The sequence below is a fragment of the Anguilla anguilla genome, chromosome 3 (genome assembly GCF_013347855.1).
Source record: "Anguilla anguilla isolate fAngAng1 chromosome 3, fAngAng1.pri, whole genome shotgun sequence".
In the NCBI taxonomy this organism is placed as follows: Eukaryota; Metazoa; Chordata; class Actinopteri; order Anguilliformes; family Anguillidae; genus Anguilla; species Anguilla anguilla.
In genome coordinates this window covers 32,090,869-32,109,395 of record NC_049203.1, presented here as the reverse complement: position 1 = coordinate 32,109,395, position 18,527 = coordinate 32,090,869, and the positions used below count along the sequence as shown (strand labels likewise).

At 37.8% G+C, this 18,527-nt stretch overlaps 1 protein-coding gene across 3 annotated transcripts in view; it reads right to left on the bottom strand.

Annotated features, from left to right (window-relative positions):
* Window positions 1-1,901: 1,901 nt before the first annotated feature.
* The window catches only part of gorasp2 (golgi reassembly stacking protein 2), a 44,429-nt gene continuing 27,803 nt past the window's right edge, over window positions 1,902-18,527 (bottom strand). For 2 of the 3 annotated variants that reach the window (XM_035409935.1, XM_035409933.1), the window contains 6 exons: window positions 5,142-5,272; window positions 4,922-5,054; window positions 4,299-4,422; window positions 4,064-4,150; window positions 3,818-3,940; window positions 1,902-3,379 (listed from right to left, as the gene is read on the bottom strand). In XM_035409935.1, the coding sequence (XP_035265826.1) occupies window positions 3,069-3,379; window positions 3,818-3,940; window positions 4,064-4,150; window positions 4,299-4,422; window positions 4,922-5,054; window positions 5,142-5,272 (909 nt within the window). In that variant the 3' untranslated portion in view covers window positions 1,902-3,068. The remainder of the gene's footprint in view (window positions 3,380-3,817; window positions 3,941-4,063; window positions 4,151-4,298; window positions 4,423-4,921; window positions 5,055-5,141; window positions 5,273-18,527) is intronic. The other variant, XM_035409934.1, reaches the window with a different exon arrangement.

Sequence of the window (18,527 nt, the reverse complement as noted above, 5' to 3'; positions counted from 1 at the left end):
AATTTTGAAAGAAATAAAGTGCCACAAATGCAATTGTCTAGGCAAAAAATAAAAAATGAATTTGCACTTTTCGTTTGTAATGAAACACTGAGAGATTGCACATATACACTACATGTCCTGGATCAAAAACTTCTTTACCAGAAGTTCATAAAATGTAAGGATGGATATGTAGAACTACAGAAGATCTATTAAAAAAATGGATTTGTAAATATATATTTTCGGTTTGGCGGTGAATGCATGCACTACCATGCCTAACAAAGTACTATTCATCTCTCAAATACTAAATCTGTGTACAGCAGAGCGCCAGAATGATCAAGAGGACCTAAGCCGATAGCAGAGAAAGAGTATAGAGCACAGCCAGGGCTGGACAGCATTGCTGGCATCAGTCATGAACAGAGGCTCATGAGCAACTGCATAGTGGTGCGAAATAGAATGCTTATCCTGGAGTACTGATTTTGAATGACAATTCTGAGTTTGATTTACCACTACCTCAAAATGCCATGGCTGGCTAACCTTACAGCAGCTTGATGCTTGCACAGAGGTAGAAACTACCACACTCTTTGTCATGGTCTCCTGGGTGAATAGCAGAAATCATTGAATAGCACTGGATATGCGAGAACCTCTTTTTTCTAATTAGAGAACTGTATTTTGATGAGAATGCATCAAGTCACTGCTGATGTCCCCAGTCCAATTGTACCGATTTGTGAATGTGAATATGCATAGCTGAATTCTATTTTATCAGTGTCTAACCTTACAAAACGTAAAGGATGGAACTATACATACGGCTTTTGAACACTCTGACAATAGAAAAAAAGGAAATACAGTAAAAGGCCACTAACTTTAAAAAGATAGCATGGGTACAAATAAACTGGGAAGTAGCTTATTAAGGAGTTTTACATCCCCCCCATGCAAAGACATGTATGCGCATTTAGGCTTGTCTGATAGAGGCAGCGCATGGGTTGTTTAAAATTGCCAGCGTAGGCTACCCTTGCCCATTATCCAAATTCAACCAACGGAAATGCATTTTTGAAAAAATAACTAGGTTATAAACACACATACAATCTATGAAGGTATAATGTGGCAATAAAAGTTTCTTTGAGTTACTTGGTGTTATTTCACCTAAAAATAAATAAAACAAACACACACATGCAAAGCATTTTTTCAGAATGAAACATTTTATGCTATCCTTAAGAACAAGAAAGGCAAAATGACTAATATGTGCTTGCAACCTCCTCCTCTCACATTTGTTACATTGACACTGTTTGGGTAAATTTTACGTCAGTGAGAGTGTGAGAAAATGCAAATATTATGCCTATGATGGGGAAGCTTATTTCCAGCAGGAACTTCATCCCACCCGCGGGGGAAAGCAATATAATTGGGTCTCTGCATTGGGGTCTTACCAATTATTACAATATGTAACAACATATGCCCACTATCAGAGGTTGAGAAAATGTGTAAGCAGAAGGATGATAGCAGAGGAGGCTCTGGAACAAATATTTGATCGGGACAGTGTCTGAAAATGAGAACAATCAATTGTGCTCATGACGAGTTGTCAGATGAGGAAGAAGTGGGCATTGTCTGACACCCATCAGCATTGAGACAAACATTCATGTCATAAAATGGTCCTCATCCCAAAATATACATCAGACAACAACACTATCAGCTGCAAATATAATGTAGTCTAGATGTTGTCACTGCCCACTAGGGTGGCAGCAGCACATATAAAGTCTGCTTCTGAGTCGGTTTTTCCTGATTCAATTCAGAAAGCAGCGAAACATTAATTTGCAGTGACATCCTTTATCTCATGCTGTAAAGAGACACACAAACACACACCCACACACACATTCTTGTTAAGGTTTCTTATACAGATTCAATTTGTTTTCAGTAAAAATGTTTAGTAGACAAAGATTTTAATAGAATGCGTAAAAAGGTTTTTCGTCTGTATTCATCAACACACCTCATAACAAAAAACAAAAAGATCTGTAAACAATATTTTAAAAATCAAATACATTTGTTTTATTTTATTTCTTGGTTTTTTGCCAATTTACAGAATTTTTCAAATGAAAAACGTGAATAATCATAAGGGGACCATGATCTGTGTGGGATGAAATACACCATTATACTGTTAGTAACTGAGGTAAAGATAATGTTTAGGGAGAAAATGTTGTTTTTGAGTACTAATACAAAATTTAACATGCGCCATGTTATCTTGACCCAGAACATTTTTGCCATTCCTGACAGTTAAACATAACAGCATAACCAAAAAAATGTGAACAATCTCTTTAAATTATAACTTTGGCTCCCCCTGCTGGACCTAAAGACATTGCATGATCACAATGACATTTCAGTTTTTCGTGGTTATACACAAAGTTCCTTGGAGAAGAAACAAAAGACTTGAAATGCAAACATTGCACCAGAAAAGTAAAATGCCATCTGTTTTATTGCTTTAATAAGACAACAGGATAATTTTTTACTGGGTGGGCTGGAGCACCACCGTCTGGTTTCCAACCGCATATTCCAAACTCCACATCTTTGCACAGCAAATGGCTTTGTACAACACAGCAACAGTAAGCAAAGGGTAAGAGCTTACTTGAACACACAATACATGTAGACACACGAATATAATCGCACCTTGTTCAATAGAGATCTGTGCTGAAATACAGAAGAGAGACAACTGGAGCAAAAATCAAGCATTAAAAGAACTTACCATGGCATAATTTAAACCAATTTCATATTGTGGAATGAGACTAGATTTGGGGTCAAAGACAGAGTCAGATCAAAATAAAATAAAAGATGATTTACAAAAAGCTACTGAGGCTTAACAGGAATAGACTACAAGTGATCCCTTGACATACTTCAGCACATAATCTTTGCACTCCCGCTTTGTTATTTTTCAGTTCTCAACTGCTTTAATCCCCAGGGGATCAGCACATTGGTTTGACCCTCTCCTCATCCCCACCCCCCAGGTTTGATGTGCTGTATTCTGTGCGAAGGATTGTGGAAACATTTTCCTGTGGTTAAATAAATACAGCGGAGGGAGCCGGGCCCGCAGAAGGAGCCACTCACTGTTATGAGGCCGCGGAGGACACCTGTGTGTCTGTTGACTCCGGGCAAGGAGTTTCAATGGCAACCGCCGCCTCAGTGAGAGCCTCTGTGAGCACATGGCTGGCAACAGGGGTGTTGGGAGAGGCTGAGGCATCCAGGATGAGCGCGGGAGTTTGCTCAGCAACGACTGGGACAGAGGCAGGGATGACGGATGGGGGGCAGGTCACTCCAGGTGCCATTGAAAGCTGGGAGGGGAGCACGGCAGACAGGGGCAGTGGAGATATACCAGGAAGGTTCAGAGGAGGTAGAGGAGCAAACGGAGGGAAACCTGTAGCTGAAGAGCAGAGCAAACAGCCTAAATATACACTCAAAACCATTCCATATCCTTGCATAATATTCAGATCCTTTTGGAAGTCAATTTCCACTTTGATTTGTGAGTATTGAATTTGACGCCATTCAACAGCCCTTGAAATGGCATGATATAAACTACTGATATAAACGTACAGTATAAAAGACTACATATAAATTTTCATGGATTTTGGAGTAAGTCCAACTACCCCTAATCACCTGATAATGTTTTGGGTTTGCAACTAAAATAAATTCAACATTTGCTTTGAGAAAAACTACTTTGACTCTTCTGTAGGGACGTCTTAAACAACTACATTAAAACTGAAAGGTTTGTGTTGAAAATCCATGAGTTATCAATGACCTTCTGTTTAAGTGCCTACCTACTCCAGCGTCAATTTTGACATTGCTTTAACTGTTGCTGTACCTGATGTAGGTGGTGGCAGACCTCCAATGCCTGCTAATGACACCGCACTTAAGTCTGGTAAGGGGATGTTCAAATTTGGCAAGTTGGGAAGGGGGGGCAGACTTCCTGGTAAGGGCATCAGACCTGTATTAAAAAATAACGTAAGAAATGTTAATCAATCAATAGTCAATGACTTTAATAAGCTACTGAAATAATTAATGTGCTATTCCCTAGCATGAAAGATGGAAAGGATTGCTCTGACTTGACCTGGCAACGTGGCAGCAGGGTTGATATGGGGCACAGCACTCATAGAGGGGCTCATTGATTTTGGCAGCAGAGGAACAGTGGGGACACCTTGTACAGGGGACACACAAAGACATCCTTCAGAATTCCCGAAGTCCTTCACCGACATCACGTCAACATGCACTTCGCATCTACTGTTCCAAAAGCGAGGGGACAATCTGGAACAACCCATTTAAGAAGCAGGAAGGTCAGGCATTACCTGTGTGTAGAACACTGGGAATGGTGGGTGAGGTTGAGCTGATTGACAGACCAGACAGCCCCTCCTCAAGCTCAGTGGGAGCAGAAGGCACAGCAGATGGGGGATTGACAGCCGAGAGCTGCACCTGAGACATAAGCACATATTGCTGAATAGTAAAGGTCAGTTGCATTTAACCAAGAAATTAATAATTATAATGTACACCTTGCTTTGTTAGGAGTCATGGAGTCCTGCACCAGTACTCTGTAGGGTTGCGCAACTGTCCTCTATGCCAGTGGTTCCCAAACTCGGTCTTGGGGCACCCTGTGTATGTTGGTTTTCATTCCACCCACAATTGCAAAACAATTTAAACTGTGCTTTAATTCTAAAAATTCAGCAAGATAACAGTGCCTAAATATCTCACATCTCCAAAAACATATGAAAACATAAAAAATATTGACCAGTTTGGTCAATAGCCTCTCGTCTGGTCAATGAAGGTATTGCCAAGCTGTGCACTCAATTGCAGGATGAGTATAGTTGCTGACTGGCATGCTAATTGACAAAGGAGACTACAGCTGGAGCTGGACATTCCAGATGTTGGAGTAATGAAAAATCGGGATTAAAAAGCAATTCTGAATGAAGCTCACCTCCGTGAAGCCATCCTTTAGTGGACTAGAGGGCTCACTGGAAATTTGTCCAGGGAAATAAATCTTTTTCCCTTCCTCAAATGGTCGGGTTGGTATCCTGTGGAGGTACCCATAGCCAATCCCACAACCCAGACTGTAGAAAAGAGAGAACACATGAAATTTCAGCCAAAGCTCTTCCATCCACATCTGCTGATAAGGGGGACCAGAGAGCATGCCTCACCTGCCTTCTCCACCCCATGCACTGTTGGGTGTGATGACCACCTCTCGACAGTTGTCTGTATCTGTGTTGTACACATACAGCTTTAGGCCCTTCCCTTCGTGTGTTTCAATGAGTGAGAACAGATCCTCAGACTATGGAGAGACAAAATATTAATAAAGTGGTTAATAAAGCAACAAGCAAACACTAACACAAAGCCCTCATCCCTCATATGGGATCAACAGGTCGGGAGAATAAATAAATGACAAAAATGAAATTAATTTTAAAAAACGTGTTTTGTGTTTACTTAGTGTCCCTTTGTACAAAAAAACATTTTGGCTAAAGATCGGAAATCAGTGTGACAAATATATAATAATAGAGGAAATCAGAAAGGGGGCAAATACTTTTTAACAGCACTGTATTTAAGGCTTTATAACTGAAGATGTGAGCATCACAAAGACTTGGAAAATGGCTTAAATGCAGCAACACACATGTACCAATTACAATTTGTTTATTTTCATAATTCAGTTAGAATTAATAAGCCACAAATGTAATAATCTTGGCGAAACTGCAAAAACATTGTTCTTTAAAAAAAAAAAAAAAAATTTATACTGAGGGCCACATAATGTAAAGCTATACATGTCATGGATCATACACTCCTTGACCATAAGTGTACAAAATCAGCAGGTGATATGCAGAAAAGATCTATGAAGCAAAAAAATAAGCAGTGTACCCTGGTGTCCCTTAGTCTCCCCAAATCTATCCAAAATTGTTGTAAATCATAACAAAATCATATATCACTACAAATCAATGGTTTTGAATCATGAATCAGTTAGAAAGTTAAAACTTAGTTGCAACTGGGTCTTCCAGCAGGACAATGATGCTAAGCATACCTCCAAAGTTGTAATAAAATGGCTTAAAGGCAACAAAGTGAAAGTATTGAAGTGGCCATTACAAAGCCCTGATCAAAATCATATAGAAAAATAGTGGGCTGAACTGAAAAAACATGTTCGAGCAAGGAGGCCCACAAACCTGATCGAGTTACACCAGTTCTGTCAGGAGGAATGGGCAAAAATTCCGGCAAAGTATTGTGAGAAGCTTGTGGAAGGCTACCCCAAGCGATTCAAGTTAAGCAATTAAAAGGCAATGCCACCAAATACTAACAACGTGTATGTAAACTTTTGACCCACTGGAATGATATTTTATTTTATTTAACCCTTATTTACCTAGGGTAGGTTCACTGAGCACAGATGCTCTTTTGCAGGAACGCCCTGCTTCACACTCATACACATTCACACCTGGGAGCTGCCCAGTACAACCACAATCCTCTATTGTTGGCCACTGAGTAGCTCCACTGAAGGGAGAGAACATTCTTTAGCCAGTTAAATCAGGGGATGATTAGGTGGCAAGTTTTTGTGAGAGCCAGATCTGGGATTTTAGCCAGGACACCGGGGAACCCCCTACTCCTTGCGAATAGTGTCATGGAATCTTTAATGACCACAGTGAGTAAGGCCCTTGGTTTAACGTCTCATCTGAAAGACAGTCACTGCACTGGGGCATTGGGGTTTATTTGACCAGAGGGAAGATTGCCCCCTTCTGGCCCACCAACACCACTTCCAGCAGCAACTCAGTATTCCCTGGTGGTCTCCCATCCAAGTACTAACCAAGCCCACACCTGCTTAGCTTCAGCCAGTCGGTAGGAGCAGAGTGCGTAGTGGTATGGCTACTGGCATAATGATATACGATATAGTGAATTAAAGCTGGAATAAATTGTAATCAATTGTTTTAAAAATTACCTCGGATGTGAACAAAGTAGATGCCCTAATTGACTTGCCAAACGAAATGTAAGGCAACATGAAAATTGCAGAGTTGTGAAATTGAGTTGAATATCTTTAGCCTAGGTGTATGTAAACTTTTGGCCTCAACTGTATATTAATGTCTTACAGCCCCAATTACATGCCTATGTCTAAAAATAGCATTCTCTTAAATTATTGCTTTCTTCAGTCACTGATTCAAGCTGCACTGCTGTAAGTGTAGACTCTTCACAGTTTGATGCATAAACAATAAGACAGTCCCCTTCCCAACAGGAGGGCAGAAATTAACATCACAGGCTGATGATTATGGTATTTTATAATCCAATAACTCTGCAACAAATCAAACAACTGCTAGTACTATAGTGATGGTCTTGATATTGCTAAAATCCCCCTCTGATCCCAAAGCAATCAATCTGTTCTTTAAATACAGGCCAGCAAAAATCTATTTCCATTGAATTGAAAGCCTTTTCACAAGCATTTGAAAACAGGCATTTCAATGTATGTAAATACCATACACAAAAACTGAGGTTTTTCTAAAAAAAGCAACTCCTTACCTTACAAAAATGATGTCAATTAGACATTCCAGTGCCAAGTAAATTACCTAAAAAGCAAGCTACTAATACCCTCTCTAAGATTTACCCATTGTGACTTTTGCCTCATCTAAGAAATCCTGTGTAAGTTACTAGAGCCCGACCGATATATCGGCCATTATTTGACTTTTTTGACGACATCGGGATCGGCAGTTATGTTGTGCCCCGATTTTTTAATAAGTATAATAAACAAAAAAATTATTTATCTGTACTTGTCTGTTCGAACATTGTAATTGCTATTTACTAGAATTATCCAGTAGAGGGAGCTCTAATACAAGTGTTAACTGCAGCAGCTGACGCGCTACTTTTCGAAGACGTTTGTAACTCGTGCCTCATCCAATATTCTCCACTGCAAGACTTGTCTGCACAGATTCGATTGCCCCAATAAAGGTATGTATATTTAGTGAAAGTTTTTAACTAAATGCGTTTATACGACCACTATGTTTATCAATCCTCATTATCAAGCGAGCGAGCTAGCTAACATATTTGGTTCACTTTAGCAAGCAAGCCTTTATGAAGTGGCAGTGAGCACATAAGCAGCGTAGGATCTACATTTCCAGAGGACGCTGTATTCTCAAATAAATAACCAGCCAAAATAAAATGGTGATTGAATGCATCACACATTTGTTTTTTTATCTGAAATAATGATATTAGCTACTATATGATGCTGTGTAAATAGCCAACGCGTGATTGCAAGCGAGTGTGTCATCTAGTCACGCGTCATCGTAGCAAGCTAACCAGACAGTAAACACGCAGATAAAACACTTCTAACATGGATCATTTTAAGCCATGTTATCTCGCTTTGTTGTGATAACATGAGAGAAGGATTGCTGTTGGAGAAATGAATCAACCAACAGTTAGCGCGGGTAACCTGCACGAAAGCGCATTGTAGTTTTTTTTCACGTATTTCATCCAGTCAATTTAATTTATTCTAACGTTACACTTAATTAACTCTTTAGCTCCGCTACATAATGTCTTACTCTTTGAGATCATGTAGTAGAAATAAAATAAGAAAATATGATTCATTTAACTTACTGAGAATATATAATAAGAAATAATGAGGCTGTGTCAATAGCTAATGCGTTATTGCGAGCGGGTGTGTTATCTTGTCAGAGCGCGTTGTAGTTATTTTCACCGCCTAATTCTTATGGACAGGGAAGCTCGCTAGATAGTCTTACTCTTTGAGATCATGTAGTAGGAATAAAATAAGAAAATATAATTAATGTACTGAGAATAGATACTAAGAAATAATAATAACAAATTAATAACAACTACAATAATAATATTCATAAAAATACATGTTTGAAACTGGAAAACTGATTTTTTTTAATTAATTTTTTTATAGATGGCTGGAAAAGAAAGGAGTAAAAGCAAGGTGTGGAGTTATTGTGATTTCACACACTTAGATGGTGTTAATATATATATTTAATTTAATATCATCTTTTACTTTTTTTATCTAAAAAGTTCTTTGTGTGTTTATTTATTTGTTTGCTTATAAGTTAAATGTTCTTAAATATAGAAACTTTAATAAAATATAAGTTTTTCAAATTGATTTGAAAATGTTGCACTTTTTGACAAAATATCGGTCAAAACATTGGTAATCGGTGGGCTAGGACTCTCCAAAATCGGGATCGGCATCGGACCCAAAAATCTGGCATCGGTCGGGCAAGTTACATACTCATACAGTGTTGTGTTCTTAAAACTCAATTACATAGTTTTCGAATGTAGCTTGTGGCTTCCTTCTGAAAGCTGAAACTACATCTTATCTACTCTACTGCGTACCAACTTACTTTCACTCTGCGTTTTTGCATAGCGCATGAGTGGAAGCTTAGCGCACACTTTACTGGAGCTTGGTTTGTTTATCGGCAAAATAAACTGCAGTAGTGAAAAGGGCCAGGGCTCCAACTAACTTTTTACATTGGTTGGACTGGTGCACCTACATTTTTCATTTAGGTGCACCAGCACATAGTATAGGTGCACCCAAACTTTTTCACTGCCGCAATAATACATTTTAAGCATTACTTTTTTTTCCCATACACATCGGTAATTTCTTAACACATTATGTAAATGAGTGTAAACAGGAATAAAGGTGCAGATTAGTGTTGTCACGATACCAAAATTTTGACTTCGATACCGATACCAGGTTTAGTATCACGATACTCGATATTGAAACGATACTTGAAACTTAAACGATACTGATTCGATACTCGGTACCTAACGATACTGAAATTACCTTCATAGATCAGAAATGTAATGTCCACAAGGGTTGACCTCATTTTCAAATTCACGGTTTATTAACAACCTTGTTTATTAAGAACCTTTAAGTTGAAGCCTGTTCAACATAGTAATAAGCATAGGCATATAGTGTTAGAACACTAAACAATGCAAATATATATATATACATATATATACATTATGTTAAATATATTTAAATAATTAAACAATTGTACACTAAAGAATCTTTAAACAGGTCTTTCACTTTAAAATAGATCTAAAAACAGCTAATTCTAATAACAATACAGCATCCACCTATAATAAAATATTTCCAAATTAGAACACCTATAGTATAGTGTTAGAACAACACCATATTAAATAACAGAAATAAATTCTTACATAACAGAAATAAAATCTTTCCAAATCAGAACATGTTGAGCCTGAGGCATTATTTTTCTCTCTCTCTCTTGCTAGTCGCCACTGAAGTGAACTGAGTCGAAGCTTGCGCTGTATCAACGACATGAATGCACAAGCGCACGTCACCTGACTTGGCTACCTTAGTTGCTACTACCAGCTAGCGAAGATTCAGACAAATTACACCTTTCATCCTCTCAATCAGTAATGCGGGAGACACATTTCCCTGGCTTTTACATTTGACCTAAAAGTAGGCTACCGAACGTCTGAAAATTCTAATACCAAACCGTTTTTTTTTTTGTTTGTTTTTTTTTAAGTACCGAAGTTTTGGTAGGCTATACCGTGCAACACTAGTGCAGATAAATGTTTTTTCTTTATTTAAATCACAGCACAAACAAGAAATCGCAATAACCTCAATTGTTTAAAAAATTATAAACTTAAAAAGTGTTGATGTTTAAAGTGTTTGACAAACTCAAATAAATAAATCAAACTCAAATAACTCAAACAAAAGTGTGCGCTGCTCCCACCCACCTGAACAAATAATTTTCTCCGATCACACATTAAGGTTATTTCCCATTATTTCACAGCTGTTGCATATGACATACTCAGCACTTGACTTGTCACAAAAAAAAAGAATAAAGAAAATAAAAAATTATTTTTGGATTTCTTTGTTCCAGAATAAATATGTCCTGCATGTTTACGAAGTGAGACTCCCATAGGATAAGGGGATTTGGTCATTTTGGTATGTGCTCTTTATTTCAAGCTTGGAACCATGTCTGTACTGTAAATAATTTTGTAGATAATGGGGTTTATTTAAGACAGGGGGATTCTTACAAAAAGCCCTGGATTTTAAGTGGTTAATAAGTGAATTCACTACCTTACCTATCCAGTTAACTAGCTGTTTAGGAGACTATTTGTCATTGTCAAACAGACTCAGAAACAACTACGAGCTACAACATCCGCACTTATGTCGCTACAGCATTTTCCATTACACAAAATAGAATAGACTCTAATCTACCTCTAGTGAGTGAATTAGTCTAGCATCATGTCAATTTAACTTGTTTTCCATCAGCGTTGCAATAACCTTGTGCATCATGCTGTACTTGACTTCCTCTCTCTAAAGCATCACATAATATGAATATGATCATTCCGAAGATTGCTGAAAAAGGAGAGCAAAAAGAGTAACCAATTTGATCTTTAAAAGCTTATTACTTTCTAGTGTAACCAAAATAAATAAATAAATAGTTGGACAGTGGCTGCACGCAATGTTATTAACAATTGTAGGACAAACTAATTAAGTTGAAGACATACATACACTTAATTGCATGCAACATGTCTATAATTTTATAAAGGAAATCCACCAATTTCATTTATTTAGTAAATCCAACTATTTACTTTTTGAGTCTATGTAATGACACTTTAGTGTGTATGTGTGTGTGTGTAGTAGAGTTCTATATCTAGTATTGGGCTGAGCTACTAGCTTAACGAGCCTACGTTTTCCAGTACCATGTGTGTAGTTTCTAAAAATTTCTAAAATCAAGTAGCTACAACTGTAGGCTAGCTGTACTGGCACAACAGTAAAATTGTTAGACCAGCATCATAGTGGACAAAGAAAATCCCAGACAATATCCATTGTCCATCGGATATTGAAAGCAAAACCAAAAATGGACCAGATTTAGCGTGTCACCACAACTGCTCCACCAGTGTTTCCTGTGGAATTGGTGTGGTGGTGGGTGTCCGACGGTGGGGGAGGCACGGTGTAGCGAAGGCAAAAAAGTTTAAGACTTTTTTGGGTGCACCAAAATTAAAAATTTTGGAAACATTTTGGGTGCACCTAAATTATGTGCTGGTGCACCTAAATGAAGTTAGGTGCACCAGTGCAACCAATGTAAAAAGTTAGTCTGGAGCCCTGAAAATACTTAAATGTCTTCTTGTAGTGTAGATCTGATCAAGATGCCATTTGGAACAAGACCACTGTTCAACTGTCTAACTAAATTATAAAGGAAATATTTCCATTTTCAAAGATGGTGGAAGGAGTGCCAATCATATTTTGGTACATAAAAACTAGCATCACTTCTTAATATGATTCATTCCAGACTTGGTCTTTGGTCATAAAAGAACATGTTTTGCATTGAATGGCACGTCAGTCCAAATAAAATAAAACTTGAACAGCATTCTTAGCTTGAGAAACATGGCTATAAAAAACTGAATACTTAGCACTGTCAGCCATTGTCCCATCTGAGAAAATACTGAAAAAATCTTATTCTCATGAAGCAAAAGTGTAATCAACCGTAAATTTGGAACATGAATGCTTTGTTCAACTGCCTAACTAAATTGCAAACAAGAAGTTTCAACATTTAAACGTGGTCTGATTAATTCCAGGCTTGATTTTCAGCCTTTTTGAATCGATGGTTTGCATGTAGTTCACTCATTTTTCTGAACAAGGCAATAATTGAATGGTCTGAATAGCATGAACAACATGGCTGACAGCAGGGTTTTAATATCCATCTAATCCAGTTTTACGGCTTTCTGGGCTTTAAAGAATAAATCCATAAAAATGCATGGTGTTGTTAGATGTACATGGTTGACTTGCAGCAAGTCAAAACTTGATTGCTTAAAAAACATGGGCCTTTAAAAAAAATCGAACACTCAGAATTTTTCGTTATTTTTTACATTTGAAAATACGTAATTTTTTGCTATTAATTTAAGTTTACACAACCACATATTGGTTTTGGGTTTAACTGATTTATGTACAGTGCCATGAAAAAGTATTTGTCCCCTTATTTCCTCTATTACTGCATATTTGTCACACTGAATGGTTTCAGATCTTTAGTAGACAAAATGTAATTTTAGACAGAGAATTTTAGTGAACATAAAATACAACCATTCAGCATGACAATTTTTCTGCATTTTGTGTCGATTAATTACTGTATTTTTAAAAACTGGTTTATTTAACATTAGAAAGGGTGATCTAAGTGTTATCTAAGCAACATTGACCATATTGTCATTGTTGGTGCTAGATGCTGTAGTTCCAGCATCACAGAAACAAGTCTCTCTCCTTGGTTACAGAGTCTACAGACAATGGGGTGAAAACACCATCCATTGATCAAGCAGTTCTGCGACCAAGAACACCTTAATTATGAGAGAGGTCAGGGGAGGATGGACAGACTTATTCAAGCTAAAAAAAAAGCCACATGCTCAAATAACAGCTATTTACAACAATGATGCACAAAAGGCATCTCTGAACCTTGAAGTGGATGAGCCAATCACCTGCCAACTGCAGCCTCATCTTTTGGTTCTTAGCTGACAGGAGTGGCATTGTGGACTCCTGCTGTAGCGCATCTACGTCAAGATTCAACGTGCGGTGCGTTCAGAGATGCCCTTCTGCACACCACGGCTGTAACAAACTGAACAGCAGCTTTTTGAGCATTTGAGGACTTTCTGTTAGCCTGAAAGAGTCTGCCCATTCTCCTCTGGCCTCTCATTAACAAGGTGTTTTCCCCCAAAGAATAGTTTTTTCAATGACGTAAACAAGATAACTAAAAAACTAAGACAAGAAGCATGGTCATATTAAAAATGTCATTAACAGTCAATTGGACAATTAAGTGGTGTGAAATGCTGCACATAACACTTTCCAAATTCTGTACTGTGTATTATAAACAAATGACAGATGATCTAATCAAAGCTTCTCAGTATCTTTAATCCAATCATTAGCATGCAGGCGATGATGAAAGGTGGGTACATACACGTGACCAGATAATGTTCTAACGGGGAAAAACACAAAACATGGTGATCAGGCAGCTAAATATTAAATACGTATAACCACCCTTGCCCCAGCTGGTTTACGGGAGAAAGTAGCATGGACAACTTTATACAGACTCTAAGGAAAACAAAATGCAATGTAAGCCATGTGTACTTAGTAATGTACTGTACTTCCTACTAATGTAATAATTAATTAATGCGTATTGCAGAAACAGTCTTATTGAGACAAAAACACTGGACTTACGTTATGCTCGCCGTCAAAGCAAATCTGAGTTCTGCATTTGCAAATTTAAGACATTGGAGATTTATATGAATATTTTCAGTAAAAATCTTTCCATTTTCTCTTTCTATTCTTTATATTATTTTATATTATTTACCCACTATAATGTGATGAATATAACAAGCTAAACTCATTCGTAGTACAATGGTAAATACTTACAATTTCATTTTAATTCTCCCACTGGGCCTGTACTTAACCAATTTTAAATAAAATTAATTGAAGTCGCTTTCTCCCCTAAGATTGCCTTCTTTGCCTCCAAAATCACTTCTGCCTAGAGCAAGGTGTGGTCTATGACTTAAAATTGAATAAATACCACCTGAAGAGTTTCAGAATTGGTCATATCCCTTTCATATTCCAAAAGCAACATGTCTGCAAATAGTTCATGATCCAATTGTTTTAGATACTGTGTAATAACAAGAGAAATAAGATTCTTGGAAGAAATAATGATGATTGTAGCATCGGTGCATAAAAGTCAGTCAGTGAAGGGGGGAAGTGCATCAGAGGGTAAGCTGCAGTGGCATGAAGTGATGAGCTGTGGTATTCACATTATAGCTATACCTGACCTGGTAAAAACATGACTACACAATGGCAATTTTGTCAACTCTAAACACTATAAAAGGTCAACCACTGTTCTGAACTTTTTATTAAAACCAACCACTGTAACTTTAAAAAAAAGACTGAGCTTGAGGTGGGTGAAAAGGCTGAAAATTCACATCAGGATTTTACACTGTTGATATATAGCAATATAGATTTTTTAAAAGTTCTGAATCATCCCTTAGATACCTTACATAAAACCAGGAAGGTTAAAACTCAATATACTCAATAATATTTTTAATGAGCAAGTTATCAACGGTTTGCATGTAGTTTACTCCCACTCTTCAAAAGTTATGCACAAGGAACACCGCACCGCCAGTTCAAAGCTTCAGATTCGATTGCATGTCACCACCTTCTGGCCAACACTGATAGCCTAAACTAAAAGGAGAACTTATGGCTGGGAAGCAAAGTACACTACAAAAGTATTCTTTTATAGCTTAACGTAGCTATCATTAACGTTAGCTACTTGTGGTAGCTAAGGGAAACGCGTTCAGGATATCATAACCACGTCATTAGACAGTTTTCAACTATGTTTTCAACATCAAATTTCGAAATAAAGGTGAATAAGAAAAAAAGATTGTTATGGTTGTCTTCTGGCACTACATTTAAAACTAACCATATTGACAAAAACGATGTCCTCGACTATAACGTTAAATGATATCAGTAAAACATATACAATGAAACGAAATTTAATGGTGAAGAGCGTGCTCTTTGGTTGGTAATATTTATGAGTACTGCTGGCTGTTGCCTCTGATTTGGCTAATGTGATATGACTGTTATATTCTCAAACTCCTTAATAAATTATCCCTCTTACCACTGAATTTATTCATTCAAATGTTACACTGTAGTGTTGAAACAGTTAAATTAATATTTCTGCATACAGTTAATGTTACTACTATTATTACCGCACACTACTATAATATTGATTGAGAATCGCATATGAGACCAAGATGACATGCTAAATAGTAATAATGGAAAATTGCAATAGTAAAAAGCAATTTATTGTTTTTGGCTGGTTAAAAAATCTGTCTGGCCTGTAAATTTTCTCATCTGCCAGCCACCAAAAGACTGACTTGGAACACATCTGGCAGAGAGGATAGAAGAGGAAAACGAGGTGGACCATCAGCAAAACCAACTTAAAAAGAAAAGCTACAAACCTACCTGCCACAACGGAGAGTTAAAGACTATGCAGTGAGTTATGATTAACGGATTGAAAATGCTAACTTCAGGTTTAACTAAGTCACCCAATTTGGGTAAGTTGGAAATGACTTTGTTTTGTACCCATTTAATGTTAGCAAATTTAAACTAATTTTCGTTTAAATAAATCTTAACGTAGCTACTTTAAGTACTTTATTTTGTCGGGTTATACTTTTGGACTGAGGCAGAGATAAAAGTCAATCACAGAGAGGGCCCTTTTATACAGGAGAAAGGCTTACCCTCTGAGCCTGTTAAGAGACTCTAACATTGTTCCAGGAGAGACTTTGTCATGGAGTGAAACCATGACCTGTGGACATTTACAGTTTCAAGCAAGCGCACATGGTCGAATGGATTTAAACACCTGTTCATGTTCTTTTTAATTGCGCGCAACTTAACAACCATATAAGGCTGAAGCCACACTATATGCGGCCCCGCCGCGCGGCAGCGCCGCCTCCATTCATTTTGAATGAGGGGAGGCGGCCAGACCCCGCAAGGCATGTTGGGATTGCCGGCGGTGCGGCGAGCCGCAGGGGAGATGGCAAAAATTCAACTTTGACCCCCTCGCCGCGTCGCGGTAACCAATCTGATTTGATCTAATGATCCGTCAAGTAAATTGTCCCTATTATTTTCTCATTTTAGTTCCACATGCTATTGTTCCACAATGGAGGACCTCGTAATATCCGTATCGGGCTTCCCAACTTAATAAAGTCTCCTACAGAGACATTGATAAGAGGAAGTAGCGTGGAGAAAAGTCTCTGAAATTGTCGGTGGCTCTGCAATTTAGTTATCGCCGTTAGCTACTATCACTGTCCAGTCTGAATAAAATTCATTTTTGCAGTAACCTAGCTCTGAAAAATGTTAATAAGCTGCCTAGCTAGGCTGTCTAATGTCTAGCTATAGTGAGTAACAACAAACAGTAACAAACAAAAAAAATCTTCATAATGTATTAGTTGCAAGTTGTTCATTTCTACCAGCCACCTAGCTAGCTAACCAGATATAACTTTGAAGGCATTATCTGGCTAATTAGCCAGACAGTGTTTTTGTTGTTGGTTGTAGACATTAAACAGCCTAGCTAGGCAGCTAACATCTTTCAGATCTAGGTTACTGCAAAAATGATTTTTATTCAGACATGACAATGAATATGAAACACGATATTAAACCCGGTCAACATTTAACGAACACAACTGTCTGTCAAATATTGGTGACACGCCCACAAACAGCCGATTGTGGGGACGCGGCGACAGGCGGCAGTCGCCGCGTATAGTGTGGCTTCACCGTGAAGGAACGTGCAGGAAGGAGGGAAAAATGTACTTATCATTGTTTGTGTGTGTTCAGAAGGTGAACTGTAAATGAATGAGAACAAGAAAATATGGCAAAAACGGAAAAGAAACCTAGCTACTGTGTTTTGTTTACTCATTTTGTTTTGTTCGTGGTATTAGTTGTATATATATTTTGTTGTGTCGTCACCTGTACATATTTTGCACCGGTTCTGGGTTTGAAGCACGTCTCCTGTAAATAAACCTGGGTGAACAGAAGTTTCCTGCCACTCTTTTGCTGCTCCAACCACTGCCGGACTCCCTCACAGACTTTGTTTTTGGAAGCCATTTTTACTTTTTTTTTATTGTTACCAACGTACACTTAACATGTTCATGTTCCTAATTGCAATAACTGAGGGGGTGCTTTTCAGGTTAGAATTTGACATACAAATTAAATGGGTGGGAAAAACAATCACCAGGTTAAAATAATTTCCTTTAATGTCAATGGGATACTTAATCCAATCAAGAGAACCAAGATACTATCAAAGCTTAGCCTTTCTGCAGGGACGCAGGAATCAGAACATGCTAAATTGAAAATAAATGGGTTTAAATATGTCTACTCATCATCTTATCGATCTGGTCATAGGAGAGGAGTTGCAATTTTAATCTCAAATAATCTGCCATATGAACACCTATCAGAAATAAAAGACAAGGAGGGGAGGTACATAATGATGAGGTAATATAGAAGGCACATTAGTTAGCTTACTGAATTTGTATGTTCCACCAGGAAGTGACTGGAATGTTTATAAACACATCTTTGATATAGTGGCTACTGAAACACAGGGAATACTAATTTGTGGAGGTGATATGAATGTTTGGCTAAATCCAAACCTGGACTCATCAAGGCCAGGTAACACCAAGACAAATTCAAGAGCTAAGAAAATTAACATGGCCATGCAAGAAATGGGAGTGATAGATCTGTGGAGAGATTTATATCCATCCAATAGAGATTATACGCACTTCTCAGCACCACATGCAGTATGTTCTAGAATAGACTACTTTTTAATATTTAAAAAGGAGAGATACAGAATTATAGATTGTGGAATAGGAACTATAGATATGTCAGATCATAGCCCCATCTCTCACCCTCAACTTGAATAGAAAATCGAAATTAACAGTGTGGAGGTTAAATTTGTGCATCTGATTGTGTCGTCGCTTCTGCCGTCCCCCGCGATTCAGATAAGCGTATCTTAACTTGATTTGTTTCTGCTGTTGCTAGTTAGAGAACA